Here is a 19,400-nt window from a genome sequence, read left to right as displayed (position 1 = left end):
AAAATACACCACAGAGGGCACCTTAGAGGTGCCCCCTGAAACTTAACCGACTGTCTGTGTAGGCTGACTAGTTCCAGCAGCCTGCCACACCAGAGACATGTTGCTGGCCCCATGGGGAGAGTGCCTTTGTCACTCTGAGGCCAGTAACAAAGCCTGCACTGGGTGGAGATGCTAACACCTCCCCCAGGCAGGAGCTGTAACACCTGGTGGTGAGCCTCAAAGGCTCACCCCTTTGTCACAGCCCAGCAGGGCACTCCAGCTTAGTGGAGTTGCCCGCCCCCTCCGGCCACGGCCCCCACTTTTGGCGGCAAGGCTGGAGGGAACAAAGAAAGCAACAAGGAGGAGTCACTGGCCAGTCAGGACAGCCCCTAAGGTGTCCTGAGCTGAAGTGACTCTAACTTTTAGAAATCCTCCATCTTGCAGATGGAGGATTCCCCCAATAGGGTTAGGATTGTGACCCCCTCCCCTTGGGAGGAGGCACAAAGAGGGTGTACCCACCCTCAGGGCTAGTAGCCATTGGCTACTAACCCCCCAGACCTAAACACGCCCTTAAATTTAGTATTTAAGGGCTACCCTGAACCCTAGAAAATCAGATTCCTGCAACTACAAGAAGAAGGACTGCCTAGCTGAAAACCCCTGCAGCGGAAGACCAGAAGACGACAACTGCCTTGGCTCCAGAAACTCACCGGCCTGTCTCCTGCCTTCCAAAGATCCTGCTCCAGCGACGCCTTCCAAAGGGACCAGCGACCTCGACATCCTCTGAGGACTGCCCCTGCTTCGAAAAGACAAGAAACTCCCGAGGACAGCGGACCTGCTCCAAGAAAGGCTGCAACTTTGTTTCCAGCAGCCTTGAAAGAACCCTGCAAGCTCCCCGCAAGAAGCGTGAGACTTGCAACACTGCACCCGGCGACCCCGACTCGGCTGGTGGAGATCCAACACCTCAGGAGGGACCCCAGGACTACTCTGATACTGTGAGTACCAAAACCTGTCCCCCCTGAGCCCCCACAGCGCCGCCTGCAGAGGGAATCCCGAGGCTTCCCCTGACCGCGACTCTTTGAATCAACAGTCCCGACGCCTGGGAGAGACCCTGCACCCGCAGCCCCCAGGACCTGAAGGACCGGACTTTCACTGGAGAAGTGACCCCCAGGAGTCCCTCTCCCTTGCCCAAGTGGAGGTTTCCCCGAGGAACCCCCCCCTTGCCTGCCTGCAGCGCTGAAGAGATCCCGAGATCTCTCATAGACTAACATTGCGAACCGACGCCTGTTTCTACACTGCACCCGGCCGCCCCCGCGCTGCTGAGGGTGACATTTCTGTGTGGGCTTGTGTCCCCCCCCGGTGCCCTACAAAACCCCCCTGGTCTGCCCTCCGAAGACGTGGGTACTTACCTGCAAGCAGACCGGAACCGGGGCACCCCCTTCTCTCCATTCTAGCCTATGTGTTTTGGGCACCACTTTGAACTCTGCACCTTACCGGCCCTGAGCTGCTGGTGTGGTGACTTTGGGGTTGCTCTGAACCCCCAACGGTGGGCTACCTTGGACCAAGAACTGAACCCTGTAAGTGTCTTACTTACCGGGTAAAACTAACAAAAACTTACCTCCCCCAGGAACTGTGAAAATTGCACTAAGTGTCCACTTTTAAAACAGCTATTTGTGAATAACTTGAAAAGTATACATGCAATTTTGATGATTTGAAGTTCCTAAAGTACTTACCTGCAATACCTTTCGAATGAGATATTACATGTAGAATTTGAACCTGTGGTTCTTAAAATAAACTAAGAAAAGATATTTTTCTATATAAAAACCTATTGGCTGGATTTGTCTCTGAGTGTGTGTACCTCATTTATTGTCTATGGGTATGTACAACAAATGCTTAACACTACTCCTTGGATAAGCCTACTGCTCGACCACACTACCACAAAATAGAGCATTAGTATTATCTATTTTTACCACTATTTTACCTCTAAGGGGAACCCTTGGACTCTGTGCATGCTATTCCTTACTTTGAAATAGCACATACAGAGCCAACTTCCTACAGATGGCATGCCTTTCTTGATAGGTCAGCCCCCCCTTAATAATATGTACTGTTAGAGATGGGCTCACAAGAGCATCAGAGCTACACAGATGCCATGCAGTTAAGTCTCCATCAGCAATCATTTCTGTATCAGTGAATTTGAACACCCCCACACACACACACACACACACACACACACACACACACCGACTTCCATTTCTTCATTTCTTTTTGGGTTCCTACAAGGATATGGTGATCTCTATGGTGTTTAGATACTGCATGGTCTTTAGAAACCTGCTAAAATGAAATGGTAGGATTAATAGGAAACATTTTCAGATTAAAACCACTGTGTCCATTTAGTATGGTTTTTACACCACTTGTTGTAGCTCTTCGACCCCATTATCCTAGCTATCCCCAATCTTTGACAATTAGTTATTACTTGTGAGATTTAAAAAAATACTTTCTCTTTGCTGTCTCCAAATTTACATATTCCACAGCTTCACACTTACCACTCGCATTTTGATTTGTTCTCATTGACAAAGAAAGGACAATTTTGAACAGTTTGTGGCCCATGTTCTACTTGCATATGCCGCAAAACATGGACAAACCCCTCCTAGGCAACTTCCTAGGGTTTCTGACCTACACATCTTGGGTGGGATTCTGCGGGTGAGAGTGTTAAGGTTTATGGCAGTCCCCTTACTGCAGGCAGTGTAGTCCCAGAAACACTAAGCCTGTTCCTTCTCACCTCTGCAGTGTGCACCATGCAAGTATAACATTTTCTGGATAGAGGAATGCTCACAGTTGCACTTGGAAGTAAAACATGACCACTGGCACATTTCCTGCACACACATAGCTGTGAAAGCACAATGCATATAAAACCCTACCCCCATTGCAACTTTGTGATGTTTCTATCCTCTTTTGGTAAGCATATTTTGTTTTTCGTCTTCCCACAGAGTGTGTGTGTAAGGGGGGCTCCTGTGACCCTCGCACGGGGGAATGCAAGTGCACGGAGGGGCTGACGGGCAAGCAGTGTGACACATGCCTCCAGCAGCACTCCATCCCTGTTTCCCAAGGGCCTGATCTCCTGAAGTGTGAACGTAAGTCATTGCGTGTCCTGTGCATCTCCCTGCTCACTGATGGTAGGGTGGGGAGCCTCCCCAGGTTTTAGGATGCAGCAAGTCTGCCTCATAGTCCAGATCTGGGATCCAGGGTTTATTTCGAGCTACTCCGATTATTTGCAATGGTATGTTGTCTTGGAAGGGGTCAAATGCTATCAATATAAGAGGTCATAACTAAAGATGCTGAATACTGCCTTCCAGGTAAACAGCTGAGGTGTCTTCATATCCATAGAGTTTGTGACAGGAGACTCGCCACCTGCAATGATTCTTTCTGCATATGTGGCACTGACATAGTTAATCTGCTAGCCCCCTGAGATGCTTCTTATGTCGAATACATAAAATAGTCCCAGAATTGTAATCCACTTTGATGCAATGACCTACGGGGAGTTCTGTATACAAAGAATACAATTTTCACTTTAATTTTTCTTTCTTTATCATGGCGTTCTGCTCTCCTCTCAAATTTTATTACTAGACCGAGACTGGATCAGATTTGAGTGGTGTGACCATGGCTGGGTGGAGTGGGTGGTGTGTAAAAGAGGTAAAAATTAGGCACCAGAAATGGTTACCTATTCTTTGGTTGTGGGTTTAGGGTGAGTTATTGCTGTGTTCCTGCCGGACTAGGCATTGCTTTGTGGAGAGAAGAGTAGGCGCTTGGAAATCCTGGACATGGATGCACAAATGAATAAATAATGGCTGTGTGTAACAATGTCTGTTCTGCACACCCTGAGTGGCTGTAGTGATCCCTGAAGAGAGCTTGGCTTTCTCTGGAGACGTGCAACCCTTCCGAGTTTAGAGTTTCTAGTATTGTCGGCTGGTCTTCCCTGGATGCTAAATATGTGACTTTTCTTCCCGTTAACAGCTTGTGACAGTTGTGTTCTGGTTCTGCTGCAAGACCTGCACCGAATGGAGGACATGTACCCTCTGATCCGGGACCAGCTCAGCAACTTAAGTGCTAGCTCCATCGCCTGGACCCGACTGGGAGGCTTGAACAGTTCCATTGAAAATGCCACTGTACGTGTTGGGTGAAGGGAGCTTCCAGTGCTTGTCTTTTTTTTTAAGTGTGAACACTTCTTCTCCATGCATCCTTCTCAAAGTTTTTTGTTGTTTTTGTTCAGAACCTCCTCTTTCAGTACCAGAACCTAGTCAATGCTGCCAGAGAAGAGGCTGACAGGCTCAAGAATCAAACTGGGATCCTTGCTGAGGACATCAGTACTCTGGATGAGAGGGTGAGCCGCCATTGTTAAGGCTGGATTAGTGTTGTTCGTATGTCAAGCCTCTCGTGCTAGTTTTTTGGCTATTTCCACATGGCGTCTGCTGAAGGCTGCATTGGGATTGGACTATCAACCTATACAGTGTTTTTACAAATATCACAAGCTGCCTCCAAGAAAAATGTATGTCTTGTATACAGTGGTGCAGTCAAACTACTTCTCTGGGACGCTCACACCCTATTATAGAACAGTTGATTTGTTTGGGGATTCCCCATTATCCAGAAATGACATCAACCATCAAGGAATCTGGAATCCGAGCATACATTTTCAATGATTTGCTCTGATTTGTCGGTCAAATTAACTCTAAAGTAAGGAAAACTTTACTTTTATCCCATCACAGGAGAGGAATCCCACATGCTCGATCGCCCTACATGAAGTCTGTCTTAAGACTAAAAAGAGTTCAGGGCTCTGCACTTTTGGTGGCAAGGTCAATGTAGAGATTCTGTCACCTGCTTCCCCCTGACCCCCTATCCCACCATGCAGGACTTCTTGGCTCCCACAGGAAGTTTCAGTCAAATTCATGGTGAGCTACATCATGTACCAGTGCATACTTGGCAAATCTCTAATACCTTTTTGAAAATATCAAAGCAGCAATGAAGGCCTATATTCTTTCACTGGGCTCTCCTTGCCCGTCGATCCAGCAATCGATTCATCTAAGGTACCAACAGATAATCCTTTGCTAATTTACTCCTTGATTGCTCTGCAAAAGTTCTTAGGAACCTAATCCTTAAGGGAAAACTGAACACCATCCTCCCAAACCTTTACTCCATACCTGTTTAACCCCAGCCTAGAAAAATTGTAAGCAGCAAAGTGCTTAATGGTGATTAGTTTGGAGGTGTGTCCTGTGTAAAACCCCAAATCATTAATGTGATTATTGTGCAAGTTTTTAATGTAGACAGGCCTTCAGATTTGCTGAATATATTTCATGGAAAATCCTTTTTCAAAACAGATTTATTTGTTTCTAGGCATCACTTGCCAACCTAACAGCCAACAAAATCAAACATGGTACAGAAACCACCCACGAGAATGCAGAAAAGCTGCTAAAGAAAATCCAGGACCTCCACCAGCACATCCTTGGTAAGTGTGCAAGCAGTCAAGTTACTTGTACCTATGAGAACCAGTGGTTGCAGGGTGTCCTGGAAGTACAAATAGGATAGTACCAGCTGGCAGAGGAAGTGGTAGAATGATAAAGTCTGAATCAAATTTGGACATTGATATGGGTGATACTTCTGTGACAATGATAGTGGCGAAGAACAGCACCTATGCCTTGGATCGGGTTGGTCAGCAGAGCTGTTGAAGCTGTTCCGAGATAAACAACACTTTCATCATATGCACACCGCAAACAAATTCATCTGTTTTGGACCAAGCCCTCTACTGAGGCTTCTAGTTATTAGAGTACCCTTCATTATTCATTTCAGTTTCACCTCTCTTAGTGACTCTGAACAGTAAGGATTTAAGAATCTCTAAATACACAGACAATGGTAAATTGGGAGTTAGCAGATATTATAAATAGTGGTACACAAACTGTAAATGTCTTCTGTGCAAATATGGCAAGTTTTGCACCTTGTGAAAGTTGTTGTTATTTTCACAACTTCACAGGGTATGCTTTGAAAGGGCACCATGCACAGAAGGGAGCTTTTTATTCACGCTGTCACACTTTGTGTAGAAGATTTTGTGTGTTTCTTTTAGCTTCTCAAACTTCTTGAAACTCGCAAAGTTTTAAAAGTTTTAAGAAACTCTCCAAAGTTGGTAGTCAAAAAACTTTGCAACTTCACAAATCCATTTTTTTTCTTTTTATCTTTAACTATATATCATCCCTGGGCACCCCTTCTTCATACGTATTTATATTGATGCATACGCACCTAGCTGTATTTGGTGAGAAAGGCTATCCAAATTAGATGTGCCACCCATTTCTCAATCCACATAACCCCATTCAGAGGACATAACAAGTGGTGTCTCTGAACCTGTAGATCTTGCAGACCAGATGAGTCGAATCGGGGAAATGGATGGCACCAACATCACCTCATCCGACGAGTTTCGTCAGAAGATGGCAGAGATAGAAAGGATGATGAAGGAGATGAGAGAGCTGAACTTCAATAATCGAAGAGAAGACGCCGAAACAGAGTTGAAGGCAGCAAAGAAGTGTGAGTACAACTAGCAGAGGATGCTCCCATTTAGAGGGCATTTCTATGCAGCAGATCTGGGTATAAAGTTATACAGGGCTGATCCGTTTTGCATGTGATATTCTTGGTTGTGTCGTCACAGTTCATCAAAGGTTGTACAGCAGTTCCCCAATTGATCTCCTCTTTGGAGGTGACCCAACTCATAGAGAGTTAGGCAAACTGAATTCAACATGGGGCAAAATGTATGGTGTAGTTGCTGCCAAAGAGACTTTTTGTAGGATTTCCTAATGAGAACTACCTCTAAGAGATAGGTGAGGCATAAGAAAGAGCAGGCAGATGTTGACTCAACACACAAAACAGGTGAGAAATAACCACAGTCCTACCTTGCACAATGTCAGTGGTACACACTATCATGGTGCTAGACAGAGGTTTCTTGGGCTGCACCAGGGTGAGTTGGAGCGCTGTTCTCACCAGTCAGTATGTCTTCAGACACTGGAGTGGATAGGGAGGGCACCACACTCTGTGTCAGCACGGACACTGTTTCAGGCCTGGGCTTAAGTGTGAGTGGCAAATTAATTTTAGATGTCATATTGTTCATGTGATTTAATTGAAATTATCATTATTATTACATGTTTTTATTATCCGTTTATATTAGCATCATGTAAACTTGCAAATCAGCACCCATTTCTATCAATTACTTATTCTCTGAATATTTGATCAAAGTATCAAAATTCGAAGAATCAGGCATATTTGTAAATGTCTGAATTAAAGATATCAACAATGAAATTCATCAGCATTGTTTTGTCACAAATCTGCCTGAGATAATCAGTTTCCCATGCTCATTATTTATTATCCATTAGAAAATGGATTTTCACAAAGCATTATCCACACTTTATGCCTGATTGTCCACATAAAGCTGTTATCCAAGAAATCAAGGACATTTAGCTATTTTTGGCTGAATTTATGTCACTCAGAGGTTGCCACTCTTGGCTATGTGGTTGCAGAAAGTATTGGATATGGCTTGTCTGATTGTATACAGCCACATCAAAGGTACAAACAACACTTCAGCCCAGCTTGATCACAGGCCAGTTTCTAATATTTCATTGCTACTGGAGTATTTCTTGTATGCCCTGCTTGCCTTTGAAAAAGGGGTCCTCCAGTTAGTCTTTTGAGTACTCCTACTATGGTAACTGTAGGAAGTTGGCTCTGTATGCACTATTTCAAAGTAAGGAATAGTATGCACAGGGTCCAAGAGTTCCCCTTAGAGGTAAGATAGTGGCAAAAAGAGATAATTCTAATGCTCTATTTTGTGGTAGTGTGGTCGAGCAGTAGGCTTATCAAAGGAGTAGTGTTAAGCATTTGTTGTACATACACAAGCAATAAATGAGGAACACACACTCAGAGACAATTCCAGGCCAATAGGTTTTTGTATAGAAAAATATCTTTTCTTAGTTTATTTTAAGAACCACAGGTTCAAGATTTACTTGTAATACTTCAAATGAAAGGTATTGCAGGTAGGTACTTTAGGAACTTTGAATTAGCAAAATAGCATATACAGTTTTCACATAAATCACATATAGCTATTTTAAAACTAGACAGTGCAATTTTCAACAGTTCCTGGGGGAGGTAAGTGTTTGTTAGTTTTTGCAGGTAAGTAAACCACCTACGGGGTTCAAGTTTGGAGTCCAAGGTAGCCCACCGTTGGGGGTTCAGAGCAACCCCAAAGTTACCACACCAGCAGCTCAGGGCCGGTCAGGTGCAGAGGTCAAAGTGGTGCCCAAAACGCATAGGCTTCAATGGAGAAGGGGGTGCCCCGGTTCCAGTCTGCCAGCAGGTAAGTACCCGCGTCTTCGGAGGGCAGACCAGGGGGGTTTTGTAGGGCACCGGGGGGGACACAAGTCAGCACAGAAAGTACACCCTCAGCAGCGCGGGGGCGGCCGGGTGCAGTGTGCAAACACGCGTCGGGTTTTCAATAGGTTTCAATGGGAGACCAAGGGGTCTCTTCAGCGAGGCAGGAAGGCAAGGGGGGGGGGGGGCTCCTCGGGGTAGCCACCACCTGGGCAAGGGAGAGGGCCTCCTGGGGGTCACTCCTGCACTGGAGTTTGGATCTTTCAGGTCCTGGGGGCTGCGGGTGCAGAGTCTTTACCAGGCGTTGGGATCTGAGGAGCAGGCAGTCGCGGTCAGGTGGAGCCTGGGGATTCCCTCTGCAGGCGTCGCTGTGGGGGTCAGGGGGGGCAACTCTGGCTACTCACGGTGGGGAGTCCTCCCTGAAGTGTTTGTTCTCCACAAGTCGAGCCGGGGGCGTCGGGTGCAGAGTAGCAAGTCTCACGCTTCTGGCTGGAAACGCAGGTTGTTTTAAAGTTGCTCCTTTGTTACAGAGTTGCAGTCTTGGATGAACAGAGCCGCTGTCCTCAGGAGTTCTTGGTCCTTCTAGAGCAGGGCAGTCCTCTGAGGATTCAGAGGTCGCTGGTCCCTGGGGAAAGCGTCGCTTGAGCAGTGTCTTTAGAAGTGGGGAAACAGGCCGGTAGAGCTGGGGCCAAAGCAGTTTGTGTCTCTGTCTTCTCTAAGTTTTTCAGCTTAGCAGTCCTCTTCTTCTTAGGTTGCAGGAATCTGAGTTCCTAGGTTCTGGGGAGCCCTTAAATACTAAATTTAAGGGTGTGTTTAGGTCTGGGGGGGTTAGTAGCCAATGGCTACTAGCCCTGAGGGTGGGTACACCCTCTTTGTGCCTCCTCCCAAGGGGAGGGGGGTACATTCCTATCCCTATTGGGGGAATCCTCCATCTGCAAGATGGAGGATTTCTAAAAGTCAGAGTCACCTCAGCTCAGGACACCTTAGGGGCTGTCCTGACTGGCCAGTGACTCCTCCTTGTTTTTCTCATTATCTCCTCCGGCCTTGCCGCCAAAAGGGGGGCCGTGGCCGGAGGGGGTGGGCAACTCCACTAGCTGGAGTGCCCTGGGGTGCTGTAACAAAGGGGGGGAGCCTTTGAGGCTCACCGCCAGGTGTTACAGTTCCTGCAGGGGGAGGTGTGAAGCACCTCCACCCAGTACAGGCTTTGTTACTAGCCACAGAGTGACAAAGGCACTCTCCCCATGTGGCCAGCAACATGTCTCTAGTGTGGCAGGCTGCTAGAACTAGTCAGCCTACACGGATAGTCTGTTAAGGTTTCAGGGGGCACCTCTAAGGTGCCCTCCGGGGTGTATGTTACAATAAAATGTACACTGGCATCAGTGTGCATTTATTGTGCTGAGAAGTTTGATACAAAACATCACAGTTTTCAGAGTAGCCATTATGGTGCTGTGGAGTTCGTGCATGACAGACTCCCAGACCATATACTCTTATGGCTACCCTGCACTTACAATGTCTAAGGTTTTGCTTAGACACTGTAGGGCCATAGTGCTCATGCACTTATGCCCTCACCTATGGTATAGTGCACCCTGCCTTAGGACTGTAAGGCCTGCTAGAGGGGTGACTTATCCATACTTCATAGGCAGTGTGAGGTTGGCATGGCACCCTGAGGGGAGTGCCATGTCGACTTAGTCTTTTTATCCCCACTAGCACACACAAGCTGGCAAGCAGTGTGTCTGTGCTGAGTGAGGGGTCCCCAGGGTGGCATAAGATATGCTGCAGCCCATAGAGACCTTCCCTGGCATCAGGGCCCTTGGTACCAGGGGTACCAGTTACAAGGGACTTACCTGGATGCCAGGGTGTGCCAATTGTGGAAAAAAAAGTACAGGTTAGGGAAAGAACACTGGTGCTGGGGCCTGGTTAGCAGGCCTCAGCACACTTTCAAATCAAAACTTAGCATCAGCAAAGGCAAAAAGTCAGGGGGTAACCATGCCAAGGAGGCATTTCCTTACAGTAACCATGTACTAGTGCTGTAACTTTGAATGAGGATCATCTTAACTTGGTACGGTTTGATTAGAGGCTGAATAGAATAGCCTCCACACATCTGATAAAAACACAGTAAAGCATTTGCATGAATATGGACGGAGTTTAATCTTGATTTAATTATTTTTTCCATTTTAATTTAATCAGATTGACACATCTGATAGTGATTTATCAGTTGGTAATTAAGGACACACTACAGTGTTCTTATTGAGATGTATTGAAGCCATCACTATATAGATGGACATGATTTCCCTCACCCAGCCTTTCTCTGGAGCCAGGTAGAAATTATCCTTGGTATTATTCTCATGCATTCCCGCCTTTGCCGGGTGCCTTCGTGGTACTACATTATAATAGTTTTATAGCACTTCAAGCCACTGGTGTACCTACAGAGCAGCCTGGATCCTTTGATGACTGAGGCCCTGTCTCACATCAAATACCGTCCTATTTGTGCCCTGCTGATGAACAAGAGGTCAGTGGGTACCAAGAATGAGGGGGTGTTGGATACCAGCCTTTCCAGTCCATCTGCTCTTAGCTGTGCAGTTACATTGTAATGAGTAGTCTAGGTGGACGCATATGAAGCAAGACTCAAACCGGTCCGTTAACCAGCTTGGAGAGAGATAAGTGCAGCAAATACCAGTTGCTAGATGACCTCCCTGTGCCTGTCCCAGGATTAGATCTGGCTTGAGGAATGGGTAGAGAACTGAAAAGATATTGTACCCTAGAAGCTCCAGTCCATGAAAGTAGGCACTGAATGTGCAGGGAGAGGTATTGTAAAGAACATTACAGGGGTCTTGGAGCCCACCCCTGCATAAGCTAAGGATCCCCATCCATGGATCATCCTAGTTAACTGGTAATGGTCAATCCCTCACACTTTAACAGAGCTCTTTTTTTCCAAAGAACTTGGACACAAATGCTTAGATGCAATACTACTCTGCATATCCACCTAGAACACCCCTTCTGCCCCTGGTCCTTCCTGGCGAATGCCCCACTTTCTTTTATTCATAATACAAACATCACAGCCAGAAAGCTTGTCCTGGCGGGGAAGTTGCTGTATTGAATTCTGGTTTTGTGTCTGTTTTGCTATAGACTTTGTTTAGATCTGATTTGTGTCTGTCTCGCAACCTCTTCGCACCAGAAACTCATCAGCCTTTTTTTGTCTTCCTGGGTCAGTGCTGGATCGGGTCAAGAATGAAATGTTTGATAAGTTGGATGCCAACCAGGACCTAGTAAATGACATTCAGGATCGCCTGTCTCAATACAACTCTGAGCTGATGGACTTGCGGGATGCCCTAAATGATGCTGTGAACCAGACCAGACAGGCAGATGACCTGAATAGCCTAAATCAGAACAGCCTTGAGGAGAGTCAGGTGAGACCACATATAACAGACTATCATTTTTCATGAAAACCTTCATGTTGACCACAATTCTGTCTTAACATGAACGGCTAGAAGGCATAGCCGCGTTCTGTAATGTACGTGATGGTACCACCTTAACATCTTGGACTATGTCTCTTTTTTTGTTTCCTAGCAAAAGATCAAAGACCTCCTGGACCAGTATGCACAAGTGCAGAATGCAGTGAGGATGGCAGAGGATGCTCTGATCCAGGTGTCGGACCTGCTACAGATGATTGAACGGGTGAAAGAGGTAAGCAGCCAATGTGTGACACATTTATCTGCACCTGGCAGATCAAGTGTGGCCAACATTCATTGGTGCAAAAGTGCTATGGACATTCTTATACTGGGTGTGCAGTCAGAGGGGTTCAGTAATTACCAAGTCCAGTAACACTGGAGCAGAGATGAAGTCTGTATTGTTTTTCAAAAGTTATGTGTGAAAAATACAAGATAATACGTTTTGGGTGTGTACTTTAAGTGAGGTCTCCCTACACTGAATTTCAGTTGCACTTCCTTGGTCTCTTTTCAGTACTACCTAGAAGGTACTTTCATGAATGAATGCAGTGCACATACAAAACGACCACAGTATCTTCTGGGATGGAGAAGTGCTCCCTTTTAATAGTTAGGACTTTTACCTTAAGGATGTAACTGGGAAGGTAGTTGGAGACACAACAGACTCTGCCAAGCCCTAATAGCTATTCAGATGCTCTATCCAGCATGGGCCTACTAATGTGTAACCTCACTAAAATGTGTGGGGAATAAATCATGCGAGGAAGTCGAAAATAGGAAGAATTACATAAAAAAAGTTACGTGGCCCATTGACATACTTGATTTAGACAACGTCGAGTTTGGACATATCGCCAGCCTGAAACGAGAGCAAGTATATTCCTTTGTTAAACTGAGTGTTTCTAATCATTTTTGTATTTCTTGAGTACTGCTTCTTATTACCCGACCTTCCTTCACAATGCATTGGCCTTAGGATGGCCATCACTATCTTCTTGTAACATTTTCCCAAGACCTTTCAGATCTCCCACTTGTGGATCTGTGCCCTTGAGCTTTCACCTGCCCTATCTCCCCTCCTTATCCCAAACTTCACCCCCTTGTCTTCTCAAACACCGGTGTAGTTTTAACTACCCCTCCTCAATACTATTATTTTCCCTCAGGATTTCATTCTGGTTGAGTGTCGAACATTACAATTGTAGGCCTAACGTTTAGGTATAGGTTTATTTTTTCCTGTTTCATGTTGCCAGATATAACTGAAGATAAATGCAGGTATTGGGAATCGCCGTCATCATGGAGGTGTCTTGACCCCTGATCCATAGTCCTTTGAGGGGTTTGGTGGCACATGATGCCACTCAAGGGGCATTGATTTGAAGGGGTTTTGGGGGACAATGATGAGAGCCTATCCTCTCCTTGTGTGCGACCTTGAGGGATCAGGATTATCACAGCAACATTCATTTGAAATCATCTTTGAGTCTTCCCAAGATGACTAGAGTAGTACAGTGATTTTCTGAAGAATGATCAAGGGACTTAGGGAGAGGGAATTCTGGGGGTTTACAGACTCTTGTTTGGAGGATTTTCTGAATGAATAAATGAATGAACAGAACTGAATGAAACCAACCAATATTTCACCTGAAAAATGCCTGGCGAATACTGTGATATGTGGATTTCCAAGCATTAAACCCCAAAACCTGCATGCTGCGTCTCATTTTGAAGGGCTTAACTTGGAATAGGCTATGATTATTGCACGTGGTAAATTTCTTATCCGGGGACATCCGTTTTTATTTCTGCATGAACATTATCCCGTTGGGGGGCGAGATACTGGTGTTCAAGGCGTTAGTGCACCATGGGACATTGAGGGATGTGGGATGGATGAAGGCAGGGAGATCCTCCTTGTTTATAGAGCGCCATAGAGGAATATGGGGTTGGTTTTGGTGGCCATTTATTGGGGTCTACTAGTCATCAGAGAGTAATAAAAATCGCTGCTGTGGCTTAGACATTTAAAGTAGACGTTGGGTTTCTACAACACCAATTGAAATGGGAAGTGGGTAATTTTCTTTTTCTAAGTTTTTGGAAGCTAGCTCTCACTATAGTGCACCAAAGTGAAGTTCACTATGCATAGAGTCCAGTGGATCCCCAAAGGCTTGCAGAGGCAGACATATATAGGTCTAGTGTACTTCTTGTGGTAGTGTGGGCGAGCACTTAGGCTTATGAAGGAGTTGTGTTAAACATTTGATGTACTCACAGACGCAATAAATGAGATACACACTCAAAGAATAAATCCGAGACCAACTTAGAAAAATAACAGTTGCTTCTATATATTCTTTGAACCAAAAACTTCATTATAAAGTAAGCAGTATGTAAATTTAAACACTTTGCTGTTTCAAAAATTGACACAGTGCAATTTTCAGAGTCTTCCATGTTAACCTATGGGAGGAAAACAAGAATGCAGTTTCACAGGTAAGTACACGACGTACAATCCCAGTCTTCAGGGTTTTAGATTAGCACCAGGTAAGGTTCAGGTTGGTACCAAGAGTGCACCCACAGCGGCGCAGAGGTCAGAGTCGGTGCCCAATGTTAATTAATGGATACTGAGGGGAATGGAGACGCACTGCTCCCAGGTAAGAACAAGCGGTGTGAGATGTTGGTCTCCAGGGGTTGAGGCGAGCGGGGGAGGGGCACTCCACGAACTGCGCCCACCCCTCATATAGGTTTGATAATGGGTTGAAACTTTACAAACTAGTTACACTTTCACTCCATCAGCACAGGAATGAATACCAGTTAAGAAATGACTAGCAGTAATTACTTTTGTATTGATGCTCTACATTCTGGGGCCTAGTTACAAGGAGCTTGTGCCACTATTGCATCTTTTTTTTTTTTTTTTTTTTAATTAAAAAATTATGCAGCCGCTCGGAATTCTGTGCTCCATATTTGCAAAGCAAAGAGGCACTTTCCTACATCAGTTAAGTAGAACCTTCTCTTCTAACATGACCTCTTTCCTCCTTCTAGGAGTATGAAAAGCTGGCAGCTCGTCTGGATGGGGCACGGATTCCGTTGATGGAGAAGGTTAAGCGTTTCTCACCTGCGAGCAGCAAGATCCCCATCGTGGAGGAGGCAGAGGAGTACGCACAACTGCTCAACGAACTGGCCAAGAATCTCTCTAGGTGAGAATAGCCATTTCAGAGGATAAGGATTTCGTGTGCGGGTATACAGAGCTGCGGGGCTGGACACATTGCACGCACTGAACTGTTTGATTCTCTTCTCTTGGCATTGAACCCAACAGATGGTTCAACATTATAACAGACCGCAGCAAAGCTAGGCTGGCAGCATTGACACTGTGTTGCTTAATGACATGTTTTAAATTTTTAAATGCTGATAAGATACCCCACTGCCTCTTTACTACAGAACTGCTACCCTGAAAGTCTTCTTAATTTGACTCTCTCACAGTGTCCATGTTTGGAGATGTACTGCCTGGAACAAACATGCCAAGATCTATCTTTATACATACTTGTTATTTTGTTGAAACCTGTGCGCTGCCTGTGCTGTTATTGACTAGGAAACGTGCTGATGCAAAGTTATTTTGTGTTTTAAAGTCACTCTGGGCATTAATAATAGTTAAAGGTAGGGAGAAGTGCTATCTAAGTCAACATGTGTTGATGGACTTACATGGTAGATGCTGTAGAGATGCAGCTTCAGATTGGTCATAAAGGACAGATTCTGCTCTGGGTTGAGGAAAATAATTCTTATTTGTTAACATTGAAGCTCAGTATTTACCTCCTTTCTCAGGACAGGGCCCGCATTAGATGATGCTCAGTTGTCCCACTTACTAGGGTTATGACAACACCACTTTAAGGTGGAGCTTGTAGGGTGAAAGACAGAGATTAAAATGTGGCAGATGGACATTGTCATGAGCAGAAAGACCTGGCAGGGTGTAGGGTTATGGACCGTACTGCCCTCTAATGGACGAGTTCAGTGTCTGTGTTTCTCGGCCACGCCCTCTCATTTTGACACCACATCGTACAAGTCTGAGCAGTCGTGTTCTTTTTTTTTTGTTTGTTTTATGCACGTTTTCTCTGGTATGCAATACTAATCATTTAGAAATGGCTCCTGTGCTATAGTTACAAGTTTCTGAATAATTGTTTGAGCTGATGTGCCTAAGATCTAAGCAGCTCTTGTGTAATTCAGGATTATTAGACCAGGAATTCAGACCTTTCTTAAGAATAACATAGTTTCAATGAGAAAATCTGGGCTTAACCCCTAGAAGCAACTGCACAGAAAGCAGGCTTTTCACCAGAGAAATGTGGGTTCTGTATTTATGCAATAGTGCTCAGAAAAATAACCTGAATTGGCTTAAGAGAACCAAAGATATCTATCTGTCCATCTGCCTGCCCTCCTGTCTGTCTGCCCGCCTGTCTGCCTATCTCTTTGTCTTTCTGACTGTATGTATCTCTGTCTGACTGTCTCTCTGTCTCTGTCTCTCTGGAGCACAAGGAAGCTGCAAAGCATCCATATAAGAATATATGTGCATTTCCAAAATCCACCATTCGATGCCACTCTTGCACCACAAATGAAAATCCGAAAGTAGCTACTAACTCAGAAAATCAGAAAGATGTTACTAACTGTTCTGCCTTACACTGGCCAATAGGGGAGAGAAAGGTTCCGTTCCTTAACGGGCTAATACACTCAAATGCTTCTAAACCAGTGGGTCCCAAACTTTTTACTTCTGTGTACCTCCACTTCATTATTGGAATCCAGCCCCCCCCCCTTGTTCTAAAACTCTCAGGTTCTTAAACATTTCCCTTCTGGTCACTGCCAGAATTCAGAAACTTGCAGGGTACCCTACCGCAGCCAGTAGTAGGAGGCAGACTGGTTCAGTCTCTTCAGCAAGAGCTTAAACTCAGATCCTAGTGCTAAATGGTCTGCTGGCTTTTGTGCTGGGATACCCTTCTCTTCCCTTTATGTCCAGAAGGCTACCTGAGAGCAACTGGGCTGATGCTTAATAATAAATTCCATTCCTTGTCTAAAAATGGTAACCAGGTCAAGTCTCAGTCCTCCCGTTTGTGGTCCAAATCATGTTGATTTCCTAATCGCTTCCCTCCCTTCCAGAGTGAGTTTGACAGTCTACCAGTAATTAGAGACCCACTTGGTAGGCCAAGGACATTGTTGGACCTTAGAAAGGTATTTGAGTTCTCTCCAAATAGCTAATCGCTGCTACTGGAGCGGAGTGATGCAGGCCAACAGGATTTATTATTGGCCAGGTTCTCTGCTAAATCAACATTTTGCAAAATCGCCCCAGCTCTATATATATTAGAAATTCAAATTTATCACTGATTTGGACTTTAACTAAATATTCCCACATAGCGTGGATCATCTCTGTAACTTTTCTCCAAGCCAACTTTTTCAATTATAACTTTTAGTCTTTAGTAGGCCTTGTTAGTAGTAAGAGACTGCTGCAGCCTACATTGTGAAATGTTGACTTTTTTCTGGTGATTGCAGAGACATTCCAATTTTATAATGATATGACCCACTTTTATAAATTATGTGGGCTTCAAAGCACCACCTATAAGTTACTTAGCTAATATAAAAAAAAAATACTTTTATACATATCAAAATGGTTTCTATTGGCATGCTGCTGCAGGTGTTGGGCTGCAGAGGCAGGCCTGCAGACCTGCTTTCAAAGTGACTAATGTGGGTGGTGTGAATAAAGACTGTAGCCTTGTGTGATATTCAAGGTTTATTCCCCAGGTACGCTTTCTAAGCCATATTACTGTGGTCTTACCTAAAAGTTAAGTATGCAAATTGACGGCAGCCAGTCTTTTACTAGGGGTCAGAACATGTTGTATGTGGCTTTTCAACAGTTTTCCTGTTCCTACATTTTAACCTACCACAGAAAATTGTTGAAACAAATAGTTACCTTTCTTACGCATCCAGTTCAGAACCATTTTTTTCTCTTTTTTTTTTCCTAGTGTGATCCACGATGCTAACCAAGATGAGTTTATCCAGAAGGCGATCAATGCCTCAAATGCATACGCCAGTATCATTGATGCAGTCAAGAATGCAGAGAAAGCAGCAAACGATGCCCACCAGGCAGCTACCGGTGCTCTGATGGTAGGTCGTACCATGACATGAGACCCATCCTATCTTGGAGAATGCTATTAAAGATGCTGTTCCATTTGTCCATAAACTGAAGCATTTATGTTCATCATTCAGTAGCTTATGGGTTTAAATTGGAATGGGCTGTGCAAGCGCCTGACTGTCATAGGCCACTAGGAGGCCTGAAAGGCACTTGGATATTTTTTTAATGTAACTCATTCAGCATTTGAATATGTGATTCTACTTATTTGAGCTCTCATCTCTTGAGAAAGGGAAATATATCTTTGGGAAGTGGTGTACTTCAGTAGGCCAACAGTGAAGGGGGGGGGCATATTTTGATTGGTCTGTCTCATATCCTCCCTCCCAATACTTAAAGAAATAAAAAATGGTGACTTTTCACAGTATTACCCACGATCTAACATTTAGGCAAGGTTAAAGTAAGGTGTTCTATACGCAGTGTCCTAATGTGTACACCACACACTTTTTGGGGGCAGTCCAAAATTAGGATTCTGAACTCCCACATCTAGGTGGCACGCTTTATTATCTGGTTCAGCTTCACACTTGGTGGGAGTTGCAATGCCTCGCAAAGCCCTCACCCCAAGAGAGGGGGACACTTTTAATGGGAGATCTTTGCTCCGTCCGAGTTTGTGGTATATGCATCAGTGATTTGGTGGGTGATTGTGTGTAATAGTTTAAGTAATAGTGACTTTTTTTTCGTAGTGGCGTCTAAAAATAGTCTATTTTTATACATTTGAGTGTGTTTTCTTTAGAGTCTTGATGATTTATTTTTCAATTGTTTTGGTGCTGTTTAAATGCTTTACACCTGCTCCTTTTTGTAAGCTTTATTGCTCAATGCAACAGCTACCCAGGGTTGAGCTGAAGGATTGCCACAGTAAACCTCAGGGTCCTAAAGCGGTTGGCAAGTCGGTGAGGTCACATAACCACACCATATAATACTCCCCATTTCCTCAAACCACAATGAAAAATCTCCACTGGAGGGTTCCAGAGCTATAGAATTAACAGGATATTGTAAATCCGAGCATTTCACTCAACCACAGCAAGCATTGGCAAACTCAACAAATTTGACACTTAAAAGCTTTTTGAGAGAAAAAGTTGGGCAAATTGTAAATCGGTCAATTACTTGGGGCAGCCAACCCTGGCAGGGAGCACCAAATAACTCAAACCATCAGAGGGACTAGCAAGGCCCTCAGAAACAGTTACCTCCTCAGAAGAAGCAGTCTTCCAGCAGTTCCAGTCACTTTATCCCCATACATTGGATTCCTGTGGAATCATGCCGATGCTGAGGATACAGAATGCTGAAGAATGCTGTGGATGCGAAGTGGTCGACGAGGGTCTCCCTTTAGGTACCTCTTGGCCCGGAAGGTGATGAGGGGGTTCTAAGCATGTTTTGACATCCCACGAGGTCCTCTCTGGTGTGGTCAAAGTTCATTCACCACTGGACTACCAGTTGTCAGGTGTCACAGCCAAATCCTTTTCCCGACTGTAGCT

General features: G+C 44.9%; 1 protein-coding gene across 2 annotated transcripts in view; it reads left to right on the top strand.

Annotated features, from left to right (window-relative positions):
* LAMA5 (laminin subunit alpha 5) overlaps positions 1-19,400 on the top strand; it is a 467,726-nt gene that overhangs the window by 284,487 nt on the left and 163,839 nt on the right. For both annotated transcript variants that reach the window (XM_069243153.1, XM_069243152.1), the window contains exons 48-56: positions 2,964-3,107; positions 3,988-4,139; positions 4,244-4,354; positions 5,362-5,473; positions 6,367-6,540; positions 11,578-11,774; positions 11,935-12,051; positions 14,808-14,962; positions 17,765-17,906. In XM_069243153.1, the coding sequence (XP_069099254.1) occupies positions 2,964-3,107; positions 3,988-4,139; positions 4,244-4,354; positions 5,362-5,473; positions 6,367-6,540; positions 11,578-11,774; positions 11,935-12,051; positions 14,808-14,962; positions 17,765-17,906 (1,304 nt within the window). The remainder of the gene's footprint in view (positions 1-2,963; positions 3,108-3,987; positions 4,140-4,243; positions 4,355-5,361; positions 5,474-6,366; positions 6,541-11,577; positions 11,775-11,934; positions 12,052-14,807; positions 14,963-17,764; positions 17,907-19,400) is intronic.

Source organism: Pleurodeles waltl, chromosome 7 (genome assembly GCF_031143425.1).
Source record: "Pleurodeles waltl isolate 20211129_DDA chromosome 7, aPleWal1.hap1.20221129, whole genome shotgun sequence".
In the NCBI taxonomy this organism is placed as follows: Eukaryota; Metazoa; Chordata; class Amphibia; order Caudata; family Salamandridae; genus Pleurodeles; species Pleurodeles waltl.
The sequence above is the reverse complement of the archived record's forward strand: the minus strand, read 5'-3'. Positions and strand labels throughout refer to the sequence as shown.